At 38.1% G+C, this 12,171-nt stretch overlaps 1 protein-coding gene across 1 annotated transcript in view; it reads right to left on the reverse strand.

Moving 5' to 3' along the window:
- acbd6 (acyl-CoA binding domain containing 6) overlaps positions 1-12,171 on the reverse strand; it is a 36,414-nt gene that overhangs the window by 23,701 nt on the left and 542 nt on the right. Inside the window, exons 2-5 of the mRNA XM_056259643.1 lie at positions 11,580-11,644; positions 11,184-11,280; positions 9,362-9,444; positions 5,369-5,474 (exon numbers count right to left, since the gene is read on the reverse strand). Coding sequence (XP_056115618.1) covers positions 5,369-5,474; positions 9,362-9,444; positions 11,184-11,280; positions 11,580-11,644 — 351 coding nt within the window. The remainder of the gene's footprint in view (positions 1-5,368; positions 5,475-9,361; positions 9,445-11,183; positions 11,281-11,579; positions 11,645-12,171) is intronic.

Here is a 12,171-nt window from a genome sequence, read left to right on the forward strand (position 1 = left end):
AGACAATGCATAATATGTCTTTAGGTCAATCTATGGAGTTCGATCCCATAATTCAATCCCTTACTCTGATTTAGATACAGTTATTTAATAAACTCTCTTTCTGGCTTTGATTCAGAGCATAAAAATGAGCACCAGCCAAGAGGCGTGTAGAATATTCAATAACAGCCCGTATTTGCGAAGGACCTCTGCAACCCAAAACCATAGATGTGTCTGCAGACCACACAACCTATGGGTCGACTCCTTCAGATGGATGAATCCCTCTTCACCCCTAACACATTCATTTATTCCCTTTTGTTATGCGGACCTCTATAAAGTTAACTTCACAATAGATTTCTCTCCTCCAGAAAAAATAAATTATGCACAACAATTTATAACTCAGAGCCTTTAGACCCAACTATTTAACGACGTGCTGACAGGATGAGTTCTTCTCTGGCCACCGTGCAAGCGAGAGAGAAGGGCATTGTGGGAGGGAAAGATCCTGGGCGCTCCAGAAACAAATTGCAGTGGGACGGGAGACTCTTTAGCGGTGATTGATGTGGTTCTGGGGACAAAAAGAGAGTAGACCCTTGATCACCAGCGCCGCCCCCCAGGCCTGAAGCCGCTTGTGCCTATCGAGCCTGCAGAGTTCATTTTTCAGTGAAGGCCAATTAGATAAAGCCAACTCCTTAAGTCGTATTCCATGGCTGAAATTATATTGATCTCCACTGCTGCATGTTAAAATTGATATTTATGAGGGAGTCCGAAGCCTTACACCACAAGGATTTCTTTTTTTTTTTGGGAGCGGAGGGTGTCCCTTGGACTGTTTGTCAAATTTTCATCAGAGATATAGCCAAACATTTTTCTTTTCTCCCACTCTCCTCCCAAGACAAACAATTCTCTGGATCCACAGCGCTTGAAAAAAAAAAAAAAAAAAAAAAGTATCATGGCGCTACTATCACAGTACCATGATAATACCATAGCTTCTAGACATGGTATTATTTGAATCATGGTAATATTTATATAGTGTATATAAATATGGTAATCATTCAGTACCATAGTATATATCCATATTACCATCTGATACATAATTCTGCACTACTTTGTCTTTATTAAACACTTCATTACATAAGACAAAAACATCCAAAATTGAAGTGGTTTCAACAGCTAGAACTGCTACATATTTGACCATTTCATATATACTTTTATTATAGCTGTGCAATTACGATGTGCTTTCTATGGAATCCTGTTTCTGCCTCATATAATAAAAAAAAGTTATTGGTGAATGAAAGTTTCAATTAAGAAAAGCCACATTATGAAGTTGCAATGGCAAAACAAAAAGTCACATTGCGAGTTGTTATAAAGACATGATTATAATAAAAATTAGGCCAGTTTGAGGTCATTCAAAACTTTAATTCAGCAAGAAAGCATTAAATTGAATAAAAGTGATGACATTTATAATGTTACAAAAGACTGTTCTTTTGAACTTTCTATTCATCATAGAATCCCAAATAAAGAAATTCCACTACAATATTAAGTACAACTACTCTTTTCAATATTGATTAATAAGTGTTTCTTAAGCACCAAATCAGCATATTGTTTTCTGAGGGATCATGTGACACTGAAGACTGGAGTAATGATGCTGAAAATTCAGCTTTGCATCACAGGAATAAAATTACATTTTAAAATATAGTTAAATAGAAGTTATTTTAAATTGTAATAACATTTCTTACAGACCCTTAACTTTTGAATGGTAGTGTATACATTGTTATTGAAGCATATTTAAGGACAAGGACAATCTCTTGAAATTCTGACCATATGTGAATAATAAAGAAAGTGCTATAATCATCCTTGCATTGACAGTCTCAGCAAAGATAGCCAACACATGGAAAAACCTACATCCTCTTCTTCAATTTCCATCCAACTAAGCGGAAGAGCTCTAGAAACCGTAAAGATCTAGAAATCCCACTGATTACACCTTCCTGTCCCGTGTGAGAGCTCTGGATTAAGTGTGACAGGCATGGACTCTACTGCGGGGCGGTGCATTGAACAGGGCTCAGTGCAGATGAATGGGAAACCTCTTGCTTTACAATGTCCTTGCCAAAGAGGGTGGAGAGCTGCCGGCTCAATTGCCTGTAATTGATGGGGCAGCTCCAGCACAAACAGAGAGAGAAAAGGAAAGCAAGAAATTCTTGGGACATTTGCACAAATGAGTCCGGCCCTCTTTTGTTCCGGCGGAGGGGCTCGTGCCTGTTGGAGGCGTGTGTAGACACACAGGGTCATTTAAGACATCACAATTACAATAAGAAAGAAAAAACATGAAACACCATTGCAAAGCATAACAAAGCGGCAGAAAAACATTTAAATTCACACTGAAAAGCTCCTCACTGCGCTTATATTTTCAGATCTAAATGCATGGGTTAGAATGCTGTTGTTTTCATTTAACATGATCTGATTTAGAAATAAATTATTTTACAAAAACACTATGGGGTGGTCAGGTTATGGTGTGAGATGGAAATTATCATGGTATATTTCAAATTATTACTTTGAAATATACTGTGGTTCTACTGAATGATCCATTTTTACATCGTGTTTTACACATGGTACTTCAAGAATATCATGGAGAATACTTAAATTTAAAATTTTTCTATGTTAACACCATTGTTTTTCATTACTTAATATATTATTAGAACAATGATGTGAGGAAAAATGTAATAAATTTCCCAAATTGAAAATGAACAAATCTCTCTAATAAGCTGACTATCTCAGTTTACGTTTAAGAAAGTTAGTCAATGTCTTTAATAATATAATATAATAAAATTCTCTCAAACATTTTCTCAACCTCACTGTACATGTCCAAATACAATATTTTCTATCTAAGCCTAGATTTATAAATAAAGTTATTATTATTATTATTATTATTATAAGTGAAGGCCCACAAATATCTAAACAATATAAACAAAACTTTGAAGACAAAGCTGTGCATTTAATCAGTTGCGTTTCTCAGATTGAAAAAAAGAAACCCACACAGACAAACCGGAATAATCACGTCCACCTTCAGTGCGAGTGTGTTCATGGTTATACAGTTCTCCAGCAGTGAAGTGTAAAGCGTGTGGTACTTCCCCCAGGTCCCAGCACCCCTCTGCTCACAATCCACTATCATCCCACCTGAATAACTCAAAGTTTCCCAGTTTATTTGGATCTATTGTCATCATCACTGAGATTATTTCCCCACTGCCCCGCACCCAGTTGCACGTGTACATTAAGGGTAATGTATTTGACCCCTGCAGAGACGGGCCGACCCGTAGGAGGTCAAATGGCAGCTATGAAGCTCATCTCAGCCCAAATTAAACCACTGGCAACAGCCTCCGCTGAAAACATCAAATGGCATTATGATCAGAGCAGAGTGCGTACCGCGTACATCACATCATAATGCCGCAGTGAGTTAGAGTGTGTGTTTAGGGCTTCAGGCTAGAAGCAAGGCCTTGTTTCTCACAGGTGTGACCTTGAGCATGTAGCGCAGCATTGGTGGAAGAACACAGAAAAATCAAGCCAAGGGAGGGAGTGTCTCCTCCAAAAAAACTGGATGAGAAAATAATCGATGTTACAAAAATAAAACAATGCAAATATAACAAAATGTGACATTAAAAAGTAAAAGTAAAAACTGTCCAACAGCGACACCCACAGGTAAAGTTACAGAGGGAATCTTGCCTCCCCTGAGCCCATTGAGTTTTAACAGACCCCCAAAGTGTGCGGTGAGTTTGATGGGGGGATAATTGAGAATGAATGGGGGGGTCACGTGAGAGGAGGCAATGCCTCCATTGCGATATGATTGTATATGATTGGCTCGTGCAATAAATCCCGCCTTGTTTTCGTGTGCGGCCTGAATGAAGACAATGATGGGTTAATGGGAAGACTAATTAAAATTAAGCAAACAACTCAGCCACTTAGATATGACAGCTTTATGTCATTTCAAAATCAAACTTGAAATGGGCTGAAAACATGATGACTGTGGGGGGGATTTAATGAGCAATCAGCTCAGTGAAATTACACTTCGTGTCTGTGACCAGGGTATACGCTTTATGACTGCTGAAAATAAGTTGACTATTAAAAAGAAAAGCTGAACATTAGTTCACAAATAATATGTATTGTTTAAATTGTTTCTGACTTTAGTTATTATTTTGGAATAAATGTATAAATGCATGCAACTTGAAATGTATACTTGATTTATTAAATAGAAAATTACATAGTGTAAAAATACAAAATAGAATTGTATTTGGTCTCTCCTTTTATGTAATGTTTTTTTAACCAGGAAAATTAAGAGTAACAGGGACATAAATTTACATTTGATATATGTATATGTTGTTGTAGAGACGTAGAGACGGAGACGGACTTTTGACTTGAGCGCGGCGAATTCTCCAACGGGGGGGGGGGGGGGGGGGATTGGGTATGAGCGGACTTTTGACTTGAGCTCGGCGACTTCTAAGGGCCCCCCCCCTGCCTCGGGCCCTGGGTACTCGGTACCCCTTTTCCCCCCGCTACCACGCCCCTGGCCACAGCAACAACAAAAAAGCGTATTAAAATATTCCACCAGTTTTCTTCTCTAATTCACATCCCCATGTAAATCAGTGTGGTTGGGCCTGAAAGTCTACACACCAGATTTCAATTCACCAGTGCCCTCTATTGGTTCATCTGCTGCACTGCACTAGCGAGACGAACAATGGTGGACTGACAAAGGCTGCCATCTGGCCGACCTGACGGGGAGCCAACTGGTTCCCCACTTTCAGAATTGGACTGCTGAAAGAAATGAAACGGGCCACTTGGTCATGGTGATGTATGAATAAAAATGGGATGAGAGGATGAATGGTGCATCCAGTGACCTTTGGAGTTTTAGCCGTGTGGGAAATACCGAGGACTGATCTCTTTACATTGATAGAGAGAGAGAGAGAGAGAGAGTAGGGTGAAAAAGCTGGTTGCGGTTCACAAGGTCCCTACACAGTGAACAAGAAATATCCTTTAAAGTTGCCATTGCAATATCCTACTCGTGTAAATAAATAAAAAATTATTATACTGTCAAAAGTTTACGATTTTTTAAATAAATTTTTGAAAGAAGTCTTTTATGTTCACCAAGGCTGCATTTATTTGATCAAAAATACAGTAAAACAGTAATATTGTGAAATATTATTATTAATAATAATAGTAATATTAAATAACCATTTTCTATTTGAATATGTTTTAAAATGTAATTTATTCCTGTGATGGAGAAGCTGAATTTTCAGCATCATTACTCCAGTCTTCAGTGTCACATGATCCTTCAGAATTCAGTCTAATATGCTGTTAAATGCTTAATTTTTAGCATTTATAAAATGTATAAATATAAGAAAAAGCCAACCTCTTCGTCCCTTGTGTTCACGTCCACTTTCTTGGAGCTGATGGCCTTGCTGACATGTTCGATGTTGTTCTCTCGACAGTAGTCGAAAATATTTTTGTCCTCTTCCCTGAAGTCAAACACAACAAAAAAGAAAATACCCTGAAAAAACTTCAAGCAATAATAAACGGAGCAATTCCAAGAGGCTCCTCGCACCATTGGTGACACAAAATGATGACACAAAATCTTTTACCAAACGTCATAGAAATGAATTAAAGAACATCTGATGAAATAGCATTAAATCATAGTAAGGACCAATAGTCTATTCTTAATGTTACATAACCAGGGTCAAGGTTGTCACTAGAAAATCTGAAATCTGAAAATCTGAGTGATGATCCAAGATAATGCCAGGCTAAACGGGGCCAAACTGATGCACACAGGTGCAGCATGCCGCAAAAAAAAATCATGTTACTGGCAGGCATCTCATGGTCACATGCCCATCCACCTCTGTGGCGCATTCTCAGGAGGCTGGCGCTCCGCTCACCACAGCAGTTTTAATTATTTTCCTCTCTAATCACCTTGTGGCATTTGGGCCGAACCAGGCAGGGCAGAGCAAGAGATCGAGAGAGAGGGAAAGAAAAAGGGTTATAGGGGACGAGGTACAGTTGGTTGGAGAAATCTCATTAAGAGATTTACCCCTGCCCCTCTTGCCCATGCAGGATGGCAGATTAATTGCATTCGGAGCCCTATTGTGTGGCCGCCCCTCACTCTCATTACAGGGGGCAGGGCAGATGAGACTAGCGGCGGACGGGACCTCCGTGCCTGAGAGAGACAGGACATACAGGCTGGCCAACTTTAAATGAACTGATTTCTGTGACTGAATCAGAGTATTTCGAATACATAGAATCAACAGACTGACACAAAATAGAACTATGAAAAATAGACACACAGTGGTGGGAAAAGTCTGATACAAACAGAATAAATGCATTAATTATGTGCTAAACTTGATGCATGTTATGCCTGGCATGTTTTGAGAGCATCTTAAATTTCATATGCCTCTGGTTAAAAACACTAGAACAGGGAGAACAAATACGTTTTTAAAAGAGAAATAAAAATCATCAGGGAAGGTGCCAGTCTAATCTAATCTAAAGGCAGGTTATTCCACAGCCGTGGCTCACACACAGAAAAAGCTCTGGAGTGTGAGACAAAAAGAAGGTGATACTTGATCTCAGACTTCTGGAGGGGGTATAAGGATGCAGCAGTTCAACTAGATATATGGGAGCTTGGTTATGAAAGGTTTTGTGAACAAATCAGAGAATTTTAAAATCGATTCTGAACTGGATAGGCAGCCAATGAAAAGCCCTCGGAATTGGAGTGACGTGATCGCTTTTACGACTTTTCTGTAGAAATCTGGCGGCAACATTTTGGACCAGTTGGAGGCGAGCAATTTGAGATTTAGAAATACCGCAGAATAGAGAGTTGCAGTAATCTTAATAGAGATTTAATTGGTGAAGGATCATTTCTATTGATTGGTAAAATAGATCTGGATATCGTCAGCATAAAAATGGAAAGACACCCTACAACACAACGAATTACTTACAGTAGGACAAAAACATTTATTGCAGTTTCCACAAATAAGGTTCAAAAAGGGCCTGAAATTCTTTTGAAACAATCTGTGGTTTTTGTTTTATTAAAGTAAGCAAAATTGATCAAATTAAAAAATATGTCACAATGCATAAGAGGGTTGTAAATGTATCCTACATTTGGTGATTTTTTAAATTGACGTTAAATATACAAAATGTATTAATTAAAACAAAAACTACTAATGTTAGAATGGGTACAAGACAAGTGTTGTAAATGTATCCTACATGTTGTCATTTTTTAAATTAAAGTTAAATATGCAAAACATTTAAAATTAAAATAATAAATAAAATTAAAAGATTACCATGCTAGATTGGATAAAAGTTTATCAAATTAAAAAATAAATCTATCTATCTATGGAAAAATCTATAAAAAAGTCAGAATGAGAAACATGGTTGTAAATTTAGCTTAAATTAAGCTAGTTTGTAACATGAATTTGACATCAGATTATGTCACAATTATGACATAACCATAATCGTATTATTTTATTTGATTGGATTCATGAAGGTTACCTTTTGTGACAGGCCCAAATCAGAATTTTAAGGGGTATACAAAAAATGTTGGTGTTTAACATTAGCTACAACATTTTGCTATTTTACATTTATGTAATTTAATAGTTTGTCTAACATATCAAATAATTCTCAGAACAAATTCAATAACAAATCTGTACTTAAACAAAAAAGCAAAAAAGTAATGGGACACCAACGTCCACCATATTCATGGAAAATGGCTTATGCTCATATATGTGTGCACTAAACCTGGCCTTATCTCACTCATAGTAAATAAGGATGAATATGTGAGTGTTTGTGGTCTTGCCGTGACCCAGTGTGTCTGTGCCATGTGGGCATCATCCGTCTCCCGGGGCAACTAATCAATAAAACTGCTCATTCGTCAGACTGATGCTGGCCTGTACTCCTAAAGCCCGAGTACACACGCGCACACAAGCCCACGCTTACACCTGATTAATGGCCCACTGATAAACGACATGGCATCAGCGATGCCGCTGAGCATTCTGGGAAGGTCACTGGCTACTCTGTCATTCCACAACGCTTGATCAACGTTTTCTGACTAGTGAGAGACCAAACAAAAGACTTATGTCCATGTTTTCACACACAGACCTCAAAGCAGATTATACAGGGAATCTTAAAAGACTAAAACATAGATATTAAAACATAATGAACAACTCTTACGGGACTCTGAATCCGTCTCCCGAATCCTTCTTGCACACCAGGCAATGTTAAAGGGATAGTCCACCAAAAAATGAAACCTTTGGTTTCCATTGAGTTTCATTGTATTTTTGTCCATACAATGGAACTGAAACTGTTTGGTTACCAACAATCTTCAAAATATCATCTTTTATGTTCCACAGAAGAAAGTCCTACATGTTTGTAACGACATGAGGCTGAGTAAATGATGACAGAATTTTCATTTTTTGTGTGGACTATCCCTTTAACATCATCAATCAGTGATGAGCAGAGCTGACACATACACACTGCCCTCCAAAATAGCCTGATATTTTGAAACTGACACCTCTGCTCTCATCAATCAGATCAGATCAATCTGATTCATCCCTCTCCAAGGCGTCACAGAACAACTCATCTATCATGCATTCTACAGTGAATGAAGCTTCCTCATTCATGACAACTGCAGAAGCACAACATTATGCAACTTGGGCAGATCAGCTTATCGACTGTTGTCTCTCAAGTGAGTTTGAGCAAAAATAAATAAAATAATGAGAAGGTCCTGGAGTTACAGGTCATCTGGTTTTCCAATCGGGCAATGCAGAATCCATTAAGACGCTCTAATCAAATGCTAACGAGAGGTTTGAATATGCAGGAGGGCTCTCAATCACAGAGCTTGGAAATTGGAACGCAGTGAAGCAGTTTGCATGGCGGTCTGATTGGGTCACGCCCGAAATGGGACGCTCAGCGAGCGACAAATGGGAGGAGAGGAGGGGGAACGGGATGTTAATTGCCTCTTTGCTTTTCCGTCCCCAATGAACGACTCACATTCTCTCGGGACACGTCAACTTGGGGAACGAACCCCTGTTGTATTGATACTTCCATATATTTCTTTATCCATCCATGCCTGGATCCATTTTACATGCCTATCATTGATATAATCATAAAAAAGTAATTATACTCCACTGCTTCCAAAGGCCTCTTCACCCCCCTGTGCTTGCATACTAATACTGTTAATTTAAGAGGTAAAACCATGTGAATTCAGCTCTTAATTTGTCTCGTTGGAAGAAGCACCGGGGCGTCTGGTATCCTTGAGCAGGAAAATGAATCATGCATCACTGATGCAAGAGTGATCACTGGATCAAATAAAAAAAATTACAATAAAATAATCATATTCATAAGCAAGATTTGTTACCTTATTTTTTCCTCCTGGTATAGAGAGCTAACCGCTGGCCCACCGAATCCAGTTCTATTATATCCTCCCCTTCGCTCCGACGACTAAAAAAAAGAAACAGAAAACTGTCACAATGCCCACAAGTGAAGCCTAGAGATCCATTTAAAGGTCTTAAACATCCGAAAAGCCGCAAAACTGAAGTGAAATCCCTCGCCTGCTGAACAAACAGGACAAGGAACTATAGAAAAAGACAGAAACACAACAGTAGCCCATAGTAGTCACTCTCAGTTTAGTTTACAAGAGAAAGGTACAATACGCCTCCATCGAGTTCAAATATGACAGAAAACTGGCGTGACATTGCACGTATTGCTAGACTTGACAGGTTTTGTATATTTGACATTGTTATATTCACTTTTCTTCCTTTTTTTCCCAGTCAGCACAGCACTTGGCAACAACAAGAGAGCGAGCACAAAGGACTCGGGATATTCAACCTCTGGTGGAATTTGCTGAGGAAAAGATTAAAATTGCTTTGTGCAGCCAGCCAGCTCTATTATACAGCAATTTTAATTCGATTACTTCAAAATATTACAGTTCGGGGGAGAAAAGTGCTGCATCTGCACTTCTGTTTGAATAGCAGGCTTATATTAAAATACTGTAAATTTGTGCACTTTTATTTTCTTCCTCCACAGCAGGTGCACCTAACAACAGAAGTGCACAGGAGGTCAGAAACAAGCTATTGTCTCTCCTCCCTCGCCAGGGCTCTTTCTCTACCTTGTAATGGAGCTGCCTGCCTTCTTTTTAACACACTAACACAATCAGTTCATTCTGAAAGGTGGGGAATTTGTTTATGCGCTTTTGTGCTGGTCTGGATGGCAGTCAGACTGGGTTACTTGCAGTCGTATCAATGAAGGGGGGTGTATCTGCTCTGACAAGTGGATTATGGGTACAAAGCAGACAGACAGACAGACAGATAGACAGACAGATAGACAGACAGATAGATAGACAGATAGATAGATAGATAGATAGACAGACAGACAGACAGACAGACAGACAGACAGACAGACAGACAGACAGACTTTATTTTATTTATAGGTGGAGTTGTTCTGTATAAATTATTTTTAATTTATTAATTTCCCCCCTCTTCTCTTAAACAGAGTGACAGGTAATGTACAAGAAAGAGAGAAAAAGGTAATAAGTTGGAGACATGTTGCAGGCTGGACTTAAACCTGCATCGCCCACATAAGCACCACGACTCAAAATGGCTGCAGCATGTGCAGATGTGAACCACTCAACAGAACTGCATAGTTACTGCATAAAAGCCTGCGTAAACATCATTGCATAATTCTCAAGGAAATATATCATGGATATGAATAACACATCTACAGCTCCAATAGGAAAAAAACACAGAAATGTTGTAACTTTTTTGTAACCTAAAAAACAAGGGTTATTAAAACCAAGGGAACTACCTGTTTCAGGAGTGCACAACAACTGCACAATCAGAGACTGCCCTCTTCTGGACATGTTATTTAGTAACGCAGTAACATTACAGCACAGATCCACTTACTAGAAGTATAGTTTATTTGCATGAAAACAATAAAATACTGATTAATGTCATGCTTTATTTGTGAGCAACAAACCATCTCCAAGTTGACAAGTGACAATCTTTCAAAACAATACTAAGCAAATCTGTTAATCCATAACTTATATAGGTGGACTGGGACTTATGAATATCAATTCACATCAATATTATAGTACATCAAACAATTTTATCGCAAAAGACCAAAGAAAAACCTTGTTTTCCATCCCCTTATGCAATTGCCCCTAGAGTAAGTTTAATATTTACCTTCTCACTGCCTTCTGGATCCAGGGCATGTACACAGGACACATACTCCTGCATGGCCTGCTCTGCACTCATGTCCCCCAGCTGTTTCCATGCTGACCTGTAAACAGGAAGCACTCGCTCAGACTTTAAAGATTACATTTTTTTTTTTGTTCTCAAAAAGCTCATATTATTGGACAAATAGTGGATTTATATTTATTAATTTAGCGGATGGTTTTATCCAAAGACTAACAACTGAGGAAAATTACAAGCAATTTGTCATAAGAGCCAACAATATTCATAGTACTAATCAGGTGGCTGGAGTTATGATGACAACAAATGTCACTGTCAACTATGAAATGAGCCCAAATCAAAATTCAGATTTAGCATTCACATGACTTGTTAAGAGTCTTTGCGTACCATTTTCTCTGACCCTCGAAATCGAAGAAACCAGGTTTTGCTGTATTGCACTTTCCAACTTTGACCTGTCAAACATAAGTTTATTAATATATTTACTTAATAAAATTACTGACAAATGCTCAAATAACTGATCCCAATGTCCAATGTTTTCGACTCCATAACCAAAAGGCACGGTCATCTGTCAGAGTTTGCAAAACTTAGCATGGAAACTATAATTTACTTCAAAACACCATTACTAGTTATTTTTACTACATAACATTTTGGGTAACTTTGTATTACTAGCTATCATTATTTGTTAAAAAAAATATGGTAACGCTTTATTTGACAGTTTCCTTGTTACATTACATGTACTTTACCACAGTAATAACAGTAAATTATGCATAATTACACGAACTAAGCCTAAACCAAACCCTAATCCTACCCTAACCCTAAAGTAAGTACATGTTGTTAATTTATATTACCTATTACTCAGTAATTAAATGTACACTGTAACAATGACACCTTCAAATAAAGTGTAAACAATAATATATAAGTAAATAAAAAATCAATAAAATCACAAATAATCTTAACGCTTCGTATCGTGTTGCGGGAG

This window comes from Rhinichthys klamathensis, unplaced genomic scaffold, assembly GCF_029890125.1.
Source record: "Rhinichthys klamathensis goyatoka isolate OS25496 unplaced genomic scaffold, OSU_Roscu_1.1 h1tg000169l_1, whole genome shotgun sequence".
NCBI classification, from domain to species: domain Eukaryota; kingdom Metazoa; phylum Chordata; class Actinopteri; order Cypriniformes; family Leuciscidae; genus Rhinichthys; species Rhinichthys klamathensis.